At 51.9% G+C, this 20,868-nt stretch overlaps 1 protein-coding gene across 1 annotated transcript in view; it reads left to right on the top strand.

Moving 5' to 3' along the window:
* The window catches only part of LOC131570362 (liprin-alpha-3-like), a 63,163-nt gene that overhangs the window by 18,204 nt on the left and 24,091 nt on the right, over positions 1-20,868 (top strand). The window contains 12 exon segments of the mRNA XM_058822712.1: positions 1,481-1,598; positions 3,203-3,224; positions 3,278-3,362; positions 5,563-5,657; positions 10,124-10,217; positions 11,799-11,880; positions 13,778-13,978; positions 16,728-16,871; positions 17,409-17,435; positions 18,322-18,519; positions 18,773-18,931; positions 19,950-19,980. Coding sequence (XP_058678695.1) covers positions 1,481-1,598; positions 3,203-3,224; positions 3,278-3,362; positions 5,563-5,657; positions 10,124-10,217; positions 11,799-11,880; positions 13,778-13,978; positions 16,728-16,871; positions 17,409-17,435; positions 18,322-18,519; positions 18,773-18,931; positions 19,950-19,980 — 1,256 coding nt within the window.

Genomic DNA, 20,868 nt, shown 5'->3' with positions numbered 1-20,868 from the left:
CCCCCTCAAAACTCCCCAAATCCCCCCTAAATCCCCCCAAATCCCCCCAGCCCCCCCAAATCCCCTCAAAATCCCCCCCAAATCCCCCCAAAACTCCCTGAAAACTCCCCCAAATCCCCCCTAAATCCCCCTCAAAACTCCCCCAAATCCCCCCAAACCCCAAACCCCCCCCAATTTTCCCCCAGATCCTCCAAATCCCCCCAATTCTCCCCAAATCCCTGCCCGACTCCCCCAAAATCCCCCCAAAATTCCCCCTAAACCCCCCCAAAATTCCCCCAAACCCCCCCAAATTCCCCAGGGACCCCCAGGGATATGTGGGGGGGTGGAAAATTTGGGGATTTGGGGGGATTTTGGGGTAAAATTGGGGGGATTTGGGGTAAAATTGGGGGGATTTTGGGGGTTTGGGGCGATTGGGGGTAAAATTGGGGGGATTTTGGGGGGATTTGGGGCGAATTGGGGGGATTTTGGGGTAAAATTGGGGGAATTTTGAGGTAAAATTGGGGGGATTTGGGGTAAAATTGGGGGCATTTTGGGGGTTTGGGGCGATTGGGGGTAAAATTGGGGGGGCATTTGGGGTAAATGGGGGGATTTGGGGAGGGGGGCTTGGGAGAATTTGGGATGGATTTGGGGGGATTTTGGGGGGATTTTTGGGGGATTTGGGGAGGGGGATTTGGGGGGATTTTGGGGAGGTTTTGGGGGGGCAATGGGGGTAAATTTGGGGGGGATTTTGGGGTAAAAATTGGGGGGATTTTGGGGCGGATTTGGGCGGAATTTGGGGGGATTCAGGGGGATTTTTGGGGTTTGGGGCGGATTTGGGGGGATCTTGAGAGGATTTGGGGGGAATTTTGGGGGGGATTTTGAGGGGATTTTGGGGTTTGGGGGGATTTAGGGGAATCAGGGGGCATTTAGGGCAATTTGGGGGGGGGGATTTTTGGACTTTGGGGGGGGATTTGGGGTAAAATTGGGGGGGATTTGGGGGGTCCTGGAGGGGGTTTGGGGGATTTAGGGGCAATCAGAGTGGATTTCGGGGAATTTTGGGGGGATTTTGGGGGAATTTGGGGGGATTTTGGGGATTTGTGAGGGATTTGGGGGAATTAGGGGGGGATTTTTGGGGGACTTGAGGGGATTTTGGGGGGTCTGGGGGAAATTTTGGGGGGAATTTTGGGGGTTTCGGGGGAATTTGGGGGGTTGTAGGGGATTTGGGGATTTGGGGGATTTAGGGGGGATTTTAGGAGGGTTTGAGGGGATTTTGGGGGATTTTTGGGGGAATCTTGGGGGGATTTTTTGGGGGTTGGAGGGGATTTAGGGGGATTTGGGGGGATTTGGGGGGTTTCAGGGGGATTTGGGTCAATCAGGGGGGTTCTGGGGGGATTTTGGGGGGATTTTTTGGGGGGTTGGAGGGGATTTAGGGGATTTTGGGGGATTTTGGGGGATTTTGGGGGGATTTTGGGGTAAAATCGCTTTGTCGCCCCCTGCCCAGGTCCCTCCCCGGCAGCGCCCTGGAGCTGCGGCACCCCCAGAGCCCCCTCGGGGGGACCCCCCCGGACCCCCAAATCCGCAGGGCCAGGAAGGGGCGCTGGGCACCCCCAAAGGAGGAGGTGCCGAAATTTGGGGGGATTTGGGGAAATTCGGGGAAATTTGGGGAAATTTGGGGAAAAATTGGGGAAAAATTGGGGAAAAACTGGGGGAATTTGGGGGAAAAACGGGGGAGTTGGGGGGTCCTGGGGGGATTTTGGGGGTCCTGAAGGGGATTTGGGGGGTCCTGGGTCGGATTTTGGGGGATTTTTGGGGGGATTTGAGGGGATTTGGGGACCCCCCCTCCCCCCGGACCCCCCAAATCCGCAGGGCCAGGAGGGGGCGCTGGGCACCCCCCAAGGAGGAGGTGCCGAAATTTGGGGGGATTTGGGAGAATTTGGGGATTTTGGGGTGAAATTTCGGTCGTTTTGGGGTGGAAATTTGTGCTTCTAGGATGGAATTTTGGGGTGGAAACGTTGTGATTTTGGGGGTGAAATTTTAGGAATTTTAGGGTGGAATTTTGGGCATTTTGGGCTGGAATTTTTGGGGGATTTTGGGTGGAATTTTGGGGGGAATTTGTGGGGTTTTGGGGTGGAACTTTGGGCTGGAATTTTGGGGATTTTAGGGGGAATTTTGGGGAATTTTGGGGTGGAATTTTAGGGATATTGAGGTGGAATTTGAACCATTTTTGGGTGGAATTTTGGCGGGAATTTGGGGGCTTTTAGGGTGAAATTTCGGTCGTTTTGGGGTGGAAATTTGTGCTTTTAGGACGGAATTTTGGGGTGGAAACTTTGTGGTTTTGGGGTGACGTTTTAGCAATTTTAGGGTGGAATTTTGGGCATTTTGGGCTGGAATTTTTGGGGGATTTGGGGTGGAATTTTGGGGGGAATTTGTGGCGTTTTGGGGTGGAACTTTGGGGTGAATTTTGGGGATTTTAGGTTGGAATTTCGGGGATTTTAGGTTGGAATTTCAGCGGTTTTGGGGTGGAATTTTGCCAGACCTGGGGTGGGATTTGGAGTGAAACTTTGGGCTGGAATTTTGGAGGGATTTTGGAGGATTTTTGTGATGGAATTTTGGGGATTTGGGGGTGGAAATTTGGGCATTTTGGGGGTGGAATTTTAGGGTGGAATTTTGGGCATTTTGGGCTGGGATTTTGGGTGGAATTTTGGGGGGAATTTGTGGGGTTTTGGGGTGGAACTTTGGGGTGGAATTTTGGGGATTTTAGGTTGGAATTCCAGCGGTTTTGGGGTGGAATTTTGGGGATTTTAGGTTGAATTCCAGCGGTTTTGGGGGTGGAATTTTGGGGATTTTAGGTTGGAATTCCAGCGGTTTTGGGGTGGAATTTTGCCGGACCCGGGGTGGGATTTTGGGGCGGAACTTCGGGCTGGAATTCTGGAGGGATTTTGGAGGATTTTTTGTGATGGAATTTTGGGGATTTGGGGGCGGAACTTCGGGCTGGATTCTGCCGGAGATTTTCGCTGGATTTCGAGGGTTCGGGGGCGGAATTTTGGGAATTTGGAGCAGAATTTTCGGGGCTGGGATTTGGGGGATTCGGGGGTCAGGTTTGGGAAGGGGGGGGGGGGATTTTGGGGTGGAATTTTTGGGTGGAATTTTTTTGGGGGTGTTTTTGGTGGAATTGGGAATTTTGAATGTGGGGAGGGGTCTCTGACGGCGCTGCCCCCCCCAGGAGTGGGAGGGACCCCCCGAGGGCTCGACGAGGAGGAGCCCGCGGGGGGGGGTCGTCCCGGGGGGGGGAGGGGAGCCCCCTCGCCCGGCGGACAGACGGACGTGCAGACCTTGGCGTTCATGCTGCAGGAGCAGCTCGAGGCCATCAACAAGGAGATCAAGTCAGTGACAGACCCCCCCCCCCAAAAAAAATCCAAATTTGGGGACCCCAAAAAACTCCCCCCCCCCCAAAAAAAATCCAAATTTGGGGACCCCAAAACCCCCCCCCAAAAAAAACCCCAAAAAATTCCGTTAAAAAACCCAAAACTTTCATTAAAACCCCCCAAAATCCCATTAAAAAACTCAAAAAAATCCCATCAAAAACCCCCAAAACCCCAAATAATCCCTTTAAAAAACTCAAAAAAATCCCATCAAAAACCCCCAAAACCCCAAAAAATCACATTAAAAAACTCAAAAAAATCCAAATTTGGGACCCCAAAAACCCCCCCAAAAAAACCCCCAAAAAATCCCGTTAAAAAACTCAAAAAAAACCCCATCAAAAACCCCCAAAACCCCAAAAAATCCCATTACAAAACCCCCAAAAAATCCCGTTAAAAAACTCAAAAAAAACCCCATCAAAAACCCCCAAAACCCCAAAAAATCCCATTACAAAACCCCCAAAAAATCCCGTTAAAAAACTCAAAAAAATCCCATCAAAAAACCCCCAAAACCCCAAAAAAATCCCAATTTTCCCCCTAAATTCCACTCCAGTAGCATCAAAAATGGGAACAAGCCACAGTCCCCCAAAAAATCCAAATTTGGGGACCCCAAAACCCCCCCGGGACCCCCCCAAAAAAACCCAAATCCGAGAACCCCAAAAAACCCAAAAAAATCCCAATTTTTTTCCCCCCCAAAATCCCAAAATTTCGGGGATCCCCCCAATTTAATTTTTGGGGAGTCCCCCCCAAATTTTTCAGGCTGATCCAGGAGGAGAAGGAGAGGGAATTTTGGGGCGTTTTTGGTCATTTTTGGGCTAAAAAATCGGAATTTTTGACGGAATATTTTTTGGTTTTTCGGGGTTTTGGGGTCCCCCAATTTTGGACCCCCCCAATTAATTTTGGGGACCCCCCCCCAGATTTTTCAGGCTGATCCAGGAGGACAAAACGACAAAATTAAGGGAAATTTAGGATATTTTGGGCCAGAAAATTAGGATTTTTTTTTGTTTTTTTTTTTTCAATTTTTGGGATTTTGGGGTTCCCCAATTTCGGGGACCCCCCCCGACCCCTCCCCCAATTAATTTCGGGGTCCCCAGGCTGATCCAGGAGGAGAAAACGCCAAATTTTGGGGCATTTTTGGGCTAAAAAATCGGAATTTTGGGGGATTTTTTCGGGATTTTTTTTGTTTTTCGGGGATTTTGGGGTCCCCCAATTTAGGACCCCTCCCCCAATTAATTTCGGGGTCCCCCCCCCCATTTTTCCCAGGCTGATCCAGGAGGAGGAGAGGGAATATTGGGGGGCTTTTGGTCATTTTTGGGGTGGAAATTCGGATTTTTTGGGGAAAATTTGGGGGTTTTTTTGGGACATTTTTGGGTGGAAATTCGGGATTTTTGGGGATTGTTTTTAGGACTTTTTGGGATTTTGGGGGGATTTTTTAGGATTTTTTTTTAAATTTTTGGGGATTTTTGGGGATTTTTTTTTATTTTTTGGGACATTTTTGGGTGGAAATTTGGGATTTTTGGTTGGTTTTTTTTTTTAGGATTTTTTAAAAATTTTTTGGGATTTTTGGGGGGATTTTTGGGGGTTTTTTTGGGATTTTTTAGGCGTTTGGGATCCCCCCATTTCGGGGACCCCCCGACCCCTCCCCAAATTAATTTTTGGGGGGTCTCCCCCCATTTCCCCAGGCTGATCCAGGAGGAGAAGGAGAGGCAATTTTGGGGCATTTTGGGTCATTTTTGGGCTAAAAAATCGGACTTTTTCAGGATTTTTTTTTTGTTTTTCGGGGTTTTTGGGGGTCCCCGGTTGAAGACCCCTCCCCAAATTGATTTCGGGCCCCCAGGCTGATCCAGGAGGAGAAGGAGAGAGAATCTGGGGCGTTTTTGGTCATTTTTGGCTAAAAAATCGGAATTTGGGGGGATTTTTTCGGGATTTTTTCGGGATTTTTTGTTTTTTTCGGGGTTTTTGGGGGTCCCCGGTTGAAGACCCCTCCCCAAATTGATTTGGGCCCCCAGGCTGATCCAGGAGGAGAAGGAGAGGGAATTTTGGGGCTAGAAAATCGGAATTTGGGGGATTTTTTCGGGATTTTTTCGGGATTTTTTTTTGTTTTTCGGGGGTTTTGGGGGGTCCCCGGTTGAAGACCCCTCCCCAAATTGATTTGGGCCCCCAGGCTGATCCAGGAGGAGAAGGAGAGCACGGAGCTCCGCGCCGAGGAGCTGCAGAGCCGCGTGGGGGGGGCGGCGCTCGAGGGGAGCCCCGCGCAGGGTGGGGGAGGGGCGGGGGGGCGGGGCGCGGGCCCGGGGGGGCGGGGCCGCCCCTCCCCCACCCCCCTCCGCCCCTCCCCCCCCCCCCGCGCTGCTCGCCAGCCCCTCCCCCCCCGGCAGCGGCCGCTCCACGCCGCGACCCGGCCCCAACGGGAGCCCCGGCAGGGAGGTGCGAAATGGGGAGGGGGTCCCTAAAATGGGGGGGGGTCCTGAAATGGGGGGGGGGGCTAAAAATGGGGGGGGGGGGGCGTGAAATGGAGGGGGGGGTCCCGAAATTGGGAGGGGGGGGGTCCCTAAAATGGGAGGGATCCCTAAAATGGGGAGGGGTCCTGAAATTGGGGAGGGGGTCCTGAAATGGGGGGGGGATGGAAAATGGGGGGGGGGGTCCTAAAAATGGGGGGAGGGGGGTCCTGAAATTGGGGCGGGTCCCGAAATTGGGGGGGGGTCGCTAAAATGGGAGGGATCCCTAAAATGGGGAGGGGTCCTGAAATTGGGGAGGGGGCTAAAAATGGGGGGAGGATGGAAAATGTGGGGGGGGGTCCTTAAAAATGGGGGGAGGGGGGTCCTGAAATGGGGGGGGGGTCCCTAAAATGGGGAGGGGTCCTGAAATTGGGGGGGGGGGGTCCTTAAAATGGGGGGGGTCCCTAAAATGGGGGGGGGTCCCTAAAATGGGATGGGGTCCCTACAATGGGGGGGGGGTCCCTAAAATAAGAGGGGACCCCCCCAAGTTAGCGGAGACCCCTCCCCAAATTGCAGAACCACGTGGCCAAGGAGGAGGAGAAGGGGGGGGGGTCCCGGGGAGCCTTCAGGGACCCCCAGGACCCCCCGAGCCCCCCCGGAGGAGCCGCGGGAGCCCCGAGCGGGGTCGGGAATTGGGGAGGGGGCTGCGGGAATTGGGGGGGGGGGGGGGGTCTTGGGGGGATTTTGGGGGGTCCTGGGGGGGTTGTGAGGGGATTTTGGGGGGGATTTGGGGGTCTTGGGGGGATTTGGGGGCATTTTGGGGGGTCTTGGGTGAATTTTGGGGGGTCCTGGGGGAGATTTGGGGGGAATTTGGGGGAGTTTTGGGGGGTCTTGGGGGGGGGTTTTGAGGGGATTTTTGGGGGGTCCTGGGGGGGTTTGGAAATTTGGGGGGGGGGTCTTGGGGGGGTGTTGGGAGGGGATTTGGGGAGATTTGGGGGGGTCCTGGGGGGGAGATTTGGGGAGAATTGAGGGGGATTTTGGGGGTCTTGGGGGGATTTTGGGGGGTCCTGGGGGGATTTTGGGGGGTCCTGGGGGGGATTTGGGGGTTCTTAGGGAATTTGGGGGGAATTTGGGGGAGTTTTGGGGGGTCTTGGGTGAATTTTGGAGGGTCTTGGGAGGGGTTTTGAGGGGATTTTGGGGGGTCCTGGGGGGGCTTCGGGAGTTTGGGGGGGGTCTTGAGGGGGTGTTGGGAGGGGATTTGGGGAGATTTGGGGGGTCCTGAGGGGGTCGTGAGGGGATTTTGGGGGGAATTTGGGGGGTTTTGGGGGGGGTTGGGGGTCTTGGGGGGATTTTGGGGGAATTTTGGGGGGTCTTGGGAGGGGTTTTGAGGGGATTTTTGGGGATCCGGGGGGGGCTTCGGGAATTTGGGGGGGGGTCTTGGGGGGGTGTTGGGAGGGGATTTGGGGAGATTTTGGGGAGAATTGAGGGGGATTTTGGGGGGTCTTGGGGGGATTTTTGGGGGGGTTATTGGGGAATTTGGGGGGGGTTTAGGGGTCTTGGGGGATTTTGGGGGCATTTGGGGGATTTTGGGGGGTCCTGGGAGGGTTTTGGGAGGATTTGGGGGGGTCTTGGGGGGATTTGTGGGGGTCTTGGGTGGAAATTTGGGGGGGGTCTTGGGGGGATTGGGGGGAATTTGGGGGGGTCCTGGGGGGATTTTGGGGGGTTTTGAGGGGATTTGGGGGAGAGATTTGGGGGTCTTGGGGACATTTTGGGGGGATTTTGGGGGGTCTTGGGGGAATTTTGGGGGGTCCAAGGGGGTTTTGGGGCAATTTGAGGGGATTTTGGGGGGTCTTGAGGGGATTTGGGGGGGGGTTTAGGGGGGAATTTTTGGGGGGAATTTGGGGAGGGGGCTTGGGGGGGCCTTTAGAGGGATTATGGGGGGAATTTGGGGGGATTTTGGGGGGTCCTGGGGGGATTTGGGGAGGATTTGGGGGGTCCTGGGGGGATTTGGGGAGATTTTGGGGGAGGATTTGGGGGGGGGTCTTGGGGGGTCCTGGAAGTATTTTGGGGGGTCCTGGAGGGGATTTTGGGGAGGATTTGGGGGGTCCTGGAGGGGATTTTGGGGAGGATTTGGGGGGTCCTGGAGGGGATTTTGGGGAGGATTTTGGGGGGTCCCGGAGGGGATTTTGGGGAGGATTTGGGGGGTCCTGGAGGGGATTTTTGGGGGGGGGTCTTGGGGGATTTTGGGGAGGGGTCTTGTGAGGCTTTGGGGGGTTTTGGGGCCATTTTGGGGTTTTTGGGGTGGAATTTTGGGGTTCTGGCTCCTTCCCCCGTCTCCGCGGCCTGGGCGGGGGTCCCGCCGCTGACGCCCCCTCCCCAAATTGCCCCAGGCCGGTCCCCGAGGCTCCCGGCGCCCCCCCCGACCCCCTGCACAAGACCCCCCCCAAAAAGAAAAGCATCAAATCCTCCATCGGCCGCCTCTTCGGCAAGAAGGAGAAAGGGAGGCTGGGACCCCCCCCCTAGGGACGCGCCCAGCCTGGGTGAGACCCCTCCCCAAATTAACCCCGAGACCCCTCCCCAAATTAACCCCGAGACCCCTCCCCAAAATACCCAAAAATCCCCAAAAAAATCGATTTAAAAACCCAGGAATGACCAAAATCCCAAATAAATCCTGACCAAATCCCCCCTAAAACCCCAAATTCAGCCCCAGCCTGGGTGAGACCCCTCCCCAAATTAACCCCGAGACCCCTCCCCAAAATACCCAAAAATCCAAAAAATATCCCAAAAAATTCCCCCAAAACCACCCCAAAATGCGCCCAAAACCCCCCAAAAGTCCCAAATTCCCCCCCCCAGGGACTTCCCCAGCCTGGGTGAGACCCCTCCCCAAATTAGCCCCGAGACCCCTCCCCAAATTAGCCCCGAGACCCCTCCCCAAAATACCCAAAAATAAAAAAAGATTCCCCCAAAAATCCCCAAAAAATCGATTTAAAACCCCCCAAAATGACCAAAATCCCGAATAAATCCTGACCAAATCCCCCCCAAAAAATCCCCAATTCAGCCCCAGCCTGGGTGAGACCCCTCCCCAAATTAGCCCCGAGACCCCTCCCCAAAATACCCCAAAAATTCCCCAAAAAATGCCAAAAAATGAAATAAAAAGCCAAAAAAATCCCCAAATAATCCCAAAAAAGGCCCCAAAAATCCCAAATTCCCCCCCCCGAGGGACTTCCCCAGCCTGGGTGAGACCCCTCCCCAAATTAACCCCGAGACCCCTCCCCAAAATACCCAAAAATCCCCAAAAAATGCCAAAAAATGAAATAAAAATCCAAAAAAATCCCCCAAAAATTCCAAGAAAATGCCCCAAAATCAGAAATAAAACTCCCAAATATCCCAATTTCCCCCCCCTAGGGACTTCCCCAGCCTGGGTGAGACCCCTCCCCAAATTAGCCCCGAGACCCCTCCCCAAAATACCCCAAAAATCAAAAAAATCCAGAAAAAAACTCCCAAATCTTTGGAGTTTGGGGGATTTTTTGGGATGTTTTTTTGGGGTAATTTGGGGAGGGGTCTCACCCGTGTCGCCCCCTCCCCAATTTGCAGCCGGGACCCCCTCGGACGAGCTGGGCCCTATTTGGGGAGGGGTCTCTGTGATTTTTGGGGTTTTTTGGGGTTTATTTTGGGGTTTTTTTGGGGGGAATTTTGGGGTCTTTTTTGGGTTTTTTTAGGGGATTTTTGGGATTTTTTTTGGATTTTGGGAATTTGGGGAGGGGTCTCCAATTTGGGGAGGGGTCTCTGTGATTTTTTTGGGGGTTTTTTGGGGGTTTTTTGGGGGTTTTTTTCCTGATTTTTCGGGATTTTTGGGGAATTTTGGGGGGGTTTTTCGGGATTTTTTGGGGGTTTTTTTAGGATTTTTTTTTTGGGTTTTGGGGAATTTGGGGAGGGGTCTCACCTGTACCCCCCCAGCCAGATCTGGGCCCTATTTGGGGAGGGGTCTCTGTGATTTTTTTTGGGTATTTTTGGCCGTTTTTCCCCGATTTTTGGGGGGATTTTTTTGGGGATTTTTTTGGGATGTTTTTTGGGGTCATTTGGGGGAGGGGTCTCACACGTGTCGCCCCCTCCCCAATTTGCAGCCGGGACCCCCTCGGACGAGCTGGGCCCTATTTGGGGAGGGGTCTCTGTGATTTTTGGGGTATTTTTGGCCCTTTTTTCCCGATTTTTTTGGGATTTTTTTGGGATTTTTTGGGGTAATTTGGGGAGGGGTCTCACCCGTGTCGCCCCCTCCCCAATTTGCAGCCGGGACCCCCTCGGACGAGCTGGGCCCCCCCGAGGCGCTGGGCCTGGCCAAGCTGACGGGGGGGGTGGACAAGGACCGCAGGAGCAAGAAAAAGTGAGGGGGGGGCGACCCCCGAATTTGGGGAGGGGTCCTGGGGGGTCCTGGGGGGTTTTGGGGGGGGATTTTGGCCTCCCAGGTGAATTTGGGGAGGGGTCTCGGGGGGTCCTGGGGGGTTTTGGGGGGGATTTTGGCCTCCCAGGTGAATTTGGGGAGGGGTCTCACAGGGATTTGGGGGTTTTGGGGGTCCTGGGGTTAATTTGGGGAGGGGTCTCACAGGAATTTGGGGGTCCTGCACTAATTGGGGGTGAGTTTGGGGGGGTCCCAGGGGTGAATTTTGGGGTCCGGGCTGAATTTGGGGAGGGGTCTCTGAGATTTTGGGATCCGGGGTGAATTTGGGGAGGGGTCTCGGGCGGATTTTGGGTTTTTGGAGGTCCGGGGTGAATTTGGGGAGGGGTCTCTGAGAGATTTTGGGATCCTGGCTGAATTTGGGGAGGGGTCTTGCAGGGGATTTTGGGATTTGGGGGAATTTTGGGGGCCCCGGCTGAATTTGGGGAGGGGTCCCAAAGAGGTTTGGAGGATCTGGGTTAATTGGGGAGGGGTCTCGGTTAATTTGGGGTGAATTTTGGGGGGGTCTGGGTTAATTTGGGGAGGGGTCTCGGGCGGATTTTGGGTTAATTAGGGGAGGGGTCCCAGATTAATTAATTTGGGGAGGGGTCCCGGTTAATTTGGGGTGAATTTTGGGGGATCCCGGGTGAATTTGGGGAGGGGTCCCGAATAATTTGAGGGGAATTTTGGGGGTCCTGGGGTGAATTTGACATAATTAACTCATTAATTAACTCATTAATTAACTCATTAATTAACTCATTAATGAATGATTAATTAGGCACAAGCTGCTGGAGGAGGCCTCACCTGGGGGGATTTTGGGGCTGAATTTTGGGCTGAATTTCGGGGATTTTGGGTCAATAATTCAGGATTAATTAATGACGTCATTAATGATGTAATTACCTCATTAATTAAGGCACGAGCTGCCGGATTTGGGGTGATTTTGGGGGAATTTTGGGCTGAATTTTGGGGATTTTGGGTCAATAATTCAGGATTAATTAATAATCTAATTAGTGAGTTAATTAATCAATTAATTAACAATTAATCAAGGCACGAGCTGCCGGATTTGGGGAGAAATTTGGGTGAAATTTTGGGGATTTTGGGGCTGAATTTTGGGCTGAATTTCGGGAATTCTGTTTTAATTATTCGGGATTAATTAATGACGTAATTAATGATGTAATCCATGAGCTAATTAATGATTAATTAAGACAGGAGCTGCCGGATTTGGGGAGAATTTGGGCGAATTTTGGGGGATATTTGGGCTGAATTTTGGGCTGAATTTTGTGGATTTTGGGTCAATAATTCGGGATTAATTAATGACTTAATTAATGCCCTAATTAAGGAGTTAATTAACTCATTAATGAACGGTTAATTAGGCACGAGCTGCTGGAGGAGGCCTGACCTGGGGGGATTTTGGGGCTGAATTTTGGGCTGAATTTCAGGGATTTTGTGTAACTAATTTGGGATTAATGAATGACGTAATTAATGAAGTAATTAACTAACTAATTAATTAATTAATTGCTGATTGATTAGGCACGAGCTGCTGGAGGAGGCGTGCCGCCAGGGGCTGCCCTTCGCCGCCTGGGACGGCGCCACCGTCGTGTCCTGGCTCGAGGTGAGGGAGAAACAAAATCCGGGGGAAAAATTCAAAATTTGGGAAAAAATCAAAATTTTGGGGGAAAAATTCAAAGTTTGGGGGAAAAAATTCAAAGTTTGGGGGAAAAATTCAAAATTTGGGGGAAAAAATTCAAAATTTGGGGGAAAAAATTCAAAGTTTGGGGGGAAAATCAAAATTTGGGAAAAATTCAAAATTTGGGGGAAAAAAATCAAAATTTGGGGGAAAAATCAAAATTTGGGAAAAAATTCAAAATATTTGGGGGAAAAAATTCAAAGTTTGGGGCAAAAAATTCAAAATTTGGGGGAAAAAATTCAAAGTTTGGGGTAAAAATTCAAAATTTGGGAAATTGACCCATTTGTGGAGACCCCAGACCCATTTGTGACGACCCCAGACCCATTTCTGGAGACCCCAGACTCATTTTGTGGACCCCAGACCCATTTTAGAGACCCCAGACCCATTTGTGCAACCCCCAGACCCATTTTAGAGACCCCAGACCCATTTTGGAGACCCCAGACCCATTTCTGAAGCCCCCAGACCCATTTTTTGAGACCCCAGCCCCATTTTAGGGACCCCAGCCCCATTTCGGGCTCCGTTCCAGGTGTGGGTGGGGATGCCCGCCTGGTCCTGGGCTGAAAATTCGGGATTTTGGGGGCGATTTTTTGGGGTTTTTTTTGGGTTTGATGGGGTGGGGTCGCCCCCAGCCCCATTTCCGAAGCCCCCAGCCCCATTTCCGAAGCCCCCAGCCCCATTTCAGCCTCTCCCCGCAGGTGGGGGTGGGGATGCCCGCCTGGTCCTGGGATGGAAATTTGGGATTTTGGGGGCGATTTTTTTGGGGTTTTTTTGGGTTTGATGGGGTGGGGTCGCCCCCAGCCCCATTTCCGAAGCCCCCAGCCCCATTTCCGAAGCCCCCAGCCCCATTTCCGAAGCCCCCAGCCCCATTTCAGCCTCTCCCCGCAGGTGTGGGTGGGGATGCCCGCCTGGTCCTGGGATGGAAACTTGGAGTTTTTTTGGGGTTTTTTGGGGTTTTTTTGGGTTTGATGGGGTGGGGTCGCCCCCAGCCCCAATCCCGAAGCCCCCAGCCCCATTTCGGGCTCCGTTCCAGGTGTGGGTGGGGATGCCCGCCTGGTCCTGTGATGGAAATTTGGGGGATTTTCGGGTTTTTTTTGGGGTTTTTTGTGGGAATTCAGGTTTGTTCAGGATTGGGGTCGCCCCCAGCCCCAATCCCGAAGCCCCCAGCCCCATTTCGGCCTCTCCCCGCAGGTGTGGGTGGGGATGCCCGCCTGGTCCTGGGATGGAAATTTGGGGGATTTTCGGGTTTTTTTTGGGGTTTTTTGTGGGAATTCAGGTTTGTTCAGGATTGGGGTCGCCCCCAGCCCCATTTCCGAAGCCCCCAGCCCCATTTCCGAAGCCCCCAGCCCCATTTCGGGCTCCGTTCCAGGTGTGGGTGGGGATGCCCGCCTGATCCAGGGATGGAAATTTGGAGTTTTTTTGGGGTTTTTTTTTGGGAATTCAGGTTTGTTCAGGATTGGGGTCGCCCCCAGCCCCAATCCCGAAGCCCCCAGCCCCATTTCGGCCTCTCCCCGCAGGTGTGGGTGGGGGATGCCCGCCTGGTCCTGGGATGGAAATTTGGGGGATTTTCGGGTTTTTTTTTGGGGTTTTTTGTGGGAATTCAGGTTTGTTCAGGATTGGGGTCGCCCCCAGCCCCATTTCCGAAGCCCCCAGCCCCATTTCGGCCTCTCCCCGCAGGTGTGGGTGGGGATGCCCGCCTGGTCCTGGGATGGAAACTTGGAGTTTTTTTTGGGGTTTTTTGGGGTTTTTTTTGGGTTTGATGGGGTGGGGTCGCCCCCAGCCCCATTTCCGAAGCCCCCAGCCCCATTTCGGCCTCTCCCCGCAGGTGTGGGTGGGGATGCCCGCCTGGTACGTGGCCGCCTGCCGAGCCAACGTGCGCAGCGGGGCCGTCCTGGCCAATCTGTCGGACCCCGAGATCCAGCGCGAGTTGGGGATCTCGCACCCCCTGCACCGCCTGAAGCTGCGCCTCGCCGTCAGGGAGATGGTGTCGCTCACCAGCCCCTCGGCGCCGCCCTCCTCCAGCACCGTGCGTGGCAAATACCGGGGAATATGGGGGATGTTATGGGGAAAATATGGGAGAAATAGCGGGAAAATATTGGGAAAATATCGGGAAAATATTGGGGAATTATTGGGAATTTATTGGGAAAATATTGGGGATTTTATGGGGAAAATATTGGAGATTAATGGGGAAAATATTGGGAATTTATTGGGAAAATATTGGGAATTATTGGGATTTTTTGGGGATTTTATGGGGAAAATATTAGGGAAATATTGGGAAAATATTGGGGATTTTATGGGGAAAATATTGGGGAATTATTGGGAAAATATTGGGGATTTTATGGGGGAAATATTGGGAATTTATTGGGAATTTATTGGGAAAATATTGGGGAATTATTGGGAATTTATTGGGAAAAATATTGGGGATTTTATGGGGAAAATATTGGGGAAATATTGGGAAAATATTGGGGAATTATTGGGAAAATATTGGGGATTTTATGGGGAAAATATTGGGGAATTATTGGGAATTTATTGGGAAAATATTGGGGATTTTATGGGGAAAATATTGGGCAATTAATGGGGAAAATATTGGGGAAATATTGGGAAAATATTGGGGATTTTATGGGGAAAATATTGGGGAATTATTGGGAATTTATTGGGAAAATATTGGGGATTTTATGGGGAAAATATTGGGCAATTAATGGGGAAAATATTGGGGAAATATTGGGAAAATATTGGGGATTTTATGGGGAAAATATTGGGGAATTAATGGGGAAAATATTGGGAAAATATTGGGGATTTTATGGGGAAAATATTGGGGAATTATTGGGATTTTTTGGGGATTTTATGGGGAAAATATTAGGGAAATATTGGGAAAATATTGGGGATTTTATGGGGAAAATATTGGGGAATTATTGGGAAAATATTGGGGATTTTATGGGGGAAATATTGGGAATTTATTGGGAATTTATTGGGAAAATATTGGGGAATTATTGGGAATTTATTGGGAAAATATTGGGGATTTTATGGGGAAAATATTGGGGAAATATTGGGAAAATATTGGGGAATTATTGGGAAAATATTGGGGATTTTATGGGGAAAATATTGGGGAATTATTGGGAATTTATTGGAAAATATTGGGGATTTTATGGGGAAAATATTGGGCAATTAATGGGGAAAATATTGGGGAAATATTGGGAAAATATTGGGGATTTTATGGGGAAAATATTGGGGAATTATTGGGAATTTATTGGGAAAATATTGGGGATTTTATGGGGAAAATATTGGGGAATTATTGGGAATTTATTGGGAAAATATTGGGGATTTTATGGGGAAAATATTGGGCAATTAATGGGGAAAATATTGGGGAAATATTGGGAAAATATTGGGGATTTTATGGGGAAAATATTGGGAATTTATTGGGAAAATATTGGGGGATTTTATGGGGAAAATATTGGGGAATTATTGGGAATTTATTGGGAAAATATTGGGGATTTTATGGGGAAAATATTGGGGAATTATTGGGAATTTATTGGGAAAATATTGGGGATTTTATGGGGAAAATATTGGGGAATTATTGGGAAAATATTGGGGATTTTTGGGGATTTTATGGGGAAAATATTGGGCAATTAATGGGGAAAATATTGGGGAAATATTGGGAAAATATTGGGGATTTTATGGGGAAAATATTGGGGAAATATTGGGAAAATATTGGGATTTTATGGGGAAAATATTGGGGAATTATTGGGAAAATATGGGGGAAATATCGGGAAAATATTGGGGAATTATTGGGAATTTATTAGGAATATATTGGGATTTTATGGGGAAAATATTGGAATTTATTGGGAAAATATTAGGGATTTTATGGGGAAAATATTGGGGAATTATTGGGAATTTATTGGGAAAATATTGGGGATTTTTTGGGGGGGATTTTATGGGGAAAATATTGAGAATTAATGGGGAAAATATTGGGAATTTATTGGGAAAATATTGGGGAAATATTCGGGATTTTATGGGAAAATATTGGGGAATTATTGGGAATTTATTGGGAAAATGTTGGGGATGTTATGGGTAAAATATGGGGGAAATATCGGGAAAATGTTGGGGATTTTATGGGGAAAATATTGGGGAATTATTGGGAATTTATTGGGAAAAAAATTGGGATTTTATTGGGAAAAATTGGATTTTTGGGATTTTATTAGGAAAAAATTGGGATTTTATTGGGATTTTATCGGGAAAAATTGGGATTTTATTGGGATTTTATTGGGATTTTATTGGGATTTTATTGGGAAAAATTGGGATTTTATTGGGATTTTATTGGGATTTTATTAGGAAAAAAAGGGAATTTATTGGGAAAAAAATGGGATTTTTTTGAGAATTTATTCTGATTTTTTAGGGAATTTTGATTTTTATGGAGAAATTATGGGGAAAATATTGGGAGTTTATTGGGAAAATATTGAGATTTTATTGGGCTTTTATTGGGATTTATTTGGATTTTATTGGGATTTTATTATGATTTTTAGGCAATTTATTAGGAATTTATTGGGATTTTTTTTAAATTTATTTGGATTTTTTGGGGATTTTTTTTTTAATTTATTGGGATTTTATGTGAATTTTTTAGGAATTGATGGGGATTTTTGGGGGATTTTATCGAGATTTTTTGGGGGCATTTTAGGGGGGAACTTTGAGGGAATTTTTGGGAATTTTTTTGGAGTCGATGGAGAATTTTCGGGGAATATTTTGTGAATTTACGGGGAAATTCGGGAGGGATTTCTCAGTCTGACGTCCCCCACACGCCCGATGACGTCGTTCCTCGACCGATGACGTCATTCCTCCTGCCGATGACGTCACTTCCCGCAGTGCACGGGGAACGTGTGGATGACGCACGAGGAGATGGAATCGCTGCCGGCCACGCCACCGCGGTATTTTGGGAGGGAAATTTGGGGATTTTGGGGAAATTTGGGGAATTTTGGGGAATTTCAGAATTTGGGGGAGATTGGGGGAAATTTGGGGGATTTGTGAGAAATTTGGGGGAATTTTGGGTGGAATTTGGGGGAATTTAGGGGGGATTTTGGGGGATTTTTGGGGGGATTTTGGGGGATTTTTGGGGGGATTTTGGGGGAATCTTGGTGGAGTTTTGGGGGGATTTTGGAGGATTTGGGGTGATTTCAGGGAATTTGGGGGAATTGGGGGCAGTGTTGGGGAGAATTTGGGGGTATTTGGGGCAGATTTGGGGGAGAATTTTGGGGGGATCTGGGAGGAATTTAGGGAGGAGATTTAGGGGGATTTTGGGGAAATTTTTGGGAGATTTTGTGGGGATTTTGGGAGATTTTGGGGGATTTTGGGACCCCTGAGCTCTCCGGGGGGTATTTTGGGGAGATTTGGTGGAACCTGGGGGATTTTTGGGTTGATTTTGGGGGTTTTTGGGGACCCCTGACCGCCCCATTTTCCCCCCTCAGGAGCCGCGGGAGATCAGCTGGGAGCAGGTAGGGGGCGTGGCTTCGCCAGGGGGGCGTGGCTTCCTAAAAGGGCGGGGCTTCGACAAGGAGGCGGGGGTTCGGGGGGGAATGGGCGTGGCTTAAGTAAGGGGGCGTGGTTTCACTGAGGGGCTGCGCTTAGACGAGGGGGCGTGGTTTGGGTGATGGGGCGGGGCTTGAGCAGGTCCTGGCAGGGTTGTAAAGGCTTGGGGTGAAATAAACAGGTCCTGGCAGGGAGATAAAGGCTTAAAGTGCCATAGACAGGTCCTGGCAGGGAGATAAAGGTTCAGAGATGCCATGAGCAGGTCCTGGCAGGGTTAAAGGGGGTCATAACCAGGTCCTGGCAGGATATAAAGCTTTAAAGTGTCACAGCCAGGTCCCGGCAGGGATATAAATACTTTGAAGTCCCATAGGCAGGTCCTGGCAGGATATAAACGTTCACAGATACCATAACCAGGTCCTGGCAGGGATATAAAGCCTCGGGGCTGCCATAGGCAGGTCCTGGCAGGGATATAAAGGGTTGGCAATGCCACAGGCAGGTCCTGTCAGGGATGTAAAGCATTGGGGCTGCCATAGCCAGGTCCTGGCAGTGTTAAAGGGGGTCAAAGCCAGGTCCTGGCAGGGATATAAAGCATTTGGGATCCCATAAACAGGTCCTGGTAGGTGCATAAAGGGTTGGGGGTGCCACGGGCAGGTCCTGGCAGGGATATAAACCCCAATCCATGACAGATCTTGGCGCACGGGGACACCAACCACGAGTGGGTGGGCGTCTAACAGGCAGGTCCTGGCAGGGCTATAAAGGGTTGGGGGTGCCAATAACCAGGTCCTGGCAGGGTTATAAAGGGTTGGGGGGTGCCACGGGCAGGTCCTGGCAGGGATATAAAATCCGTTCCAGATCCTGGCGCACGGGGACACGAACCACGAGTGGCTGGGGGTGCCATGGGCAGGTCCTGGCAGGGATATAAAGGGTTGGGGCTGTCACGGGCAGGTCCTGGCAGGGATACAGATGTTTGGGGGTGCCACGGGCAGGTCCTGGCAGGTGTATAAACCCCCGTTCCAGATCCTGGCGCACGGGGACATGAACCACGAGTGGGTGGGGAACGAGTGGCTGGGGGTGCCATGGGCAGGTCCTGGCAGGGTTATAAAGGGTTGGGGGTGCCATGGGCAGGTCCTGGCAGGGATATAAAACCCCAATCCATGACAGATCCTGGCACACGGGGACATGAACCACGAGTGGGTGGGGAACGAGTGGCTGGGGTGCCATGGGCAGGTCCTGGCAGGGTTATAAAGGGTTGGCAGTGCCATGGGCAGGTCCTGGCAGGGTTATAAACCCCAATCCATGACAGATCCTGGCGCACGGGGACATGAACCACGAGTGGGTGGGGAACGAGTGGCTGCCCAGCCTGGGGCTGCCCCAGTACCGCAGCTACTTCATGGAGTCGCTGGTGGACGCGCGGATGCTCGACCACCTGAGCAAGAAGGAGCTGCGGGGACAGCTCAAGATGGTGGACAGCTTCCACCGGTGAGAGCCCCGGCTGGGGAGGGGGACACACCCCGGAACTGGGGAGGGGCACCCCGGAACTGGGGAGGGGGGACACACCCCGGAACTGGGGAGGGACACCCCGAAATTGGGGGGGGGGGCACCCCGGAATTGGGGAGGGGGGACACCCCCCGGAACTGGGGAGGGACACCCCGAAATTGGGGGGGGGGGCACCCCGGAATTGGGGAGGGGGGACACACCCCGAAACTGGGGAGGGACACCCCGAAATTGGGGAGGGGGGACACCCCCCGAAATTGGGGGGGAGAGGGAGGGGGAACACCCTGAAATTGGGGGGCGGGGGACACCCTGGAATTGAGGAGGGGGACACCTTGGAATTGGGGGGAAACACCCGAAATTGGGGAGGGGGACACCTCGGAATTGGGGGGAAACACCCCGAAATTGGGGAGGGGGACACCCGAAATTGGGAGGGAAAGGGGAAGTTTGGGGGGTCCCCAAAAGTGGGGGACTGAGGGAGGTTGGAGGGACCCCGAAATTGGGGGAGGGGGACCTCGAAATTGGGGGAGGGACACCCTGAAATTGGGGAGGGGGACCTCGAAATTGGGGAGGGGGACACACCCCGGAATTGGGGAGGGGGGCACCCCGAAATTGGGGGAGGACACCCCGGAATTGGGGAGGGACACCCCGAAATTGGGGAGGGGGACACCCTGAAATTGGGGAGGGACACCCCGAAATTGGGGAGGGGGACACCCTGAAATTGGGGAGGGACACCCTGAAACTGGGGGGGGGGACCACCTCGGAATTGGGGGAGGCACATCCTGAAATTGGGGGGAAACACCCCGAAATTGGGGAGGGGACACACCCCGGAATTGAGGAGGGGCACACCCCGAAATTGGGGGGTTTGGGAAGGTTGGGGGGACCCCGGAATTGGGGGGATTGGGGAACTTTGGGGGGACAGGGGGAATTGGGGCGGGGGACCCGAAATTGGGGCAATAGGGGGAGTTTGAGGGGGGTCCTGAATTGAGGGGGGACCCCAAAACCGGGGGGCCAGGGGGAGGTTGGGGGCACCCCAAAACTGGGGGATGGGGGGGGACTGAGGGAGTTTGGGGGGACCCGAAACTGGGGGCACAGGGGGAGTGGGGAGGTGTCCAAAATTCCGGGGGGACCTCAAAAATCTGGGGGAAAACATTGAAAATTTGGGCCCAGGGTGACCCTGGGGAGCCCGGGGTGACTTTGGGGACCCCCAAATCGGCTTTGGGAACCCCCGGGGTGACTTTGGGGACCCCCAAATTGGCTTTGGGGACCCCCGGGGTGACTTTGGGGACCCCCGAGATGATTTTGGGGACCCTCAGATTGGCTTTGGGGACCCCCCAGGCCCCCAAAAGTGACCCCAACCCCTCTCCCAGCACCAATTTGGGACCTTTGGAGTGACTTTGGGGTGACCCCAGACCCCTTTAAATGACCCTGGGACCCCCCAGATTGGCTTTGGGGACCCCCCGAGCCCCCCAGAATTGACCCCAACCCCTTTCCCAGCACCAATTTGGGAGCCTCAGGGTGACCCCAGACCCCTTTAAATGAACCTGGGACCCCCGAGGTGACCCGAGGACCCCCAAATCGACCTTGGGGACCCCCGAGGTAACCTTGGGAACCCCCAGATTGGCTTTGGGGACCCCCTGAGCCCCCCAAAAGGGACCCCAACCCCTCTCCCAGCACCAATTTGGGACCCTCAGGGTGACCCCAGACCCCTTTAAATGAACCTGGGACCCCCAAATCGACTTTGAGGACCCCAAATCGACTTTGGGGACCCCCGGGGTGACTTTGGGGACCCCCAGATTGGCTTTGGGGACCCACTGAGCCCCCCAAAAGGGACCCCAACCCCTCTCCCAGCACCAATTTGGGACCCTCAGGGTGACCCCAGACCCCTTTAAATGAACCTGGGACCCC

Source organism: Ammospiza caudacuta, chromosome 34, assembly GCF_027887145.1.
Source record: "Ammospiza caudacuta isolate bAmmCau1 chromosome 34, bAmmCau1.pri, whole genome shotgun sequence".
Classification (NCBI taxonomy): domain Eukaryota; kingdom Metazoa; phylum Chordata; class Aves; order Passeriformes; family Passerellidae; genus Ammospiza; species Ammospiza caudacuta.
This window is presented reverse-complemented; position numbering and strand designations above follow the sequence as displayed.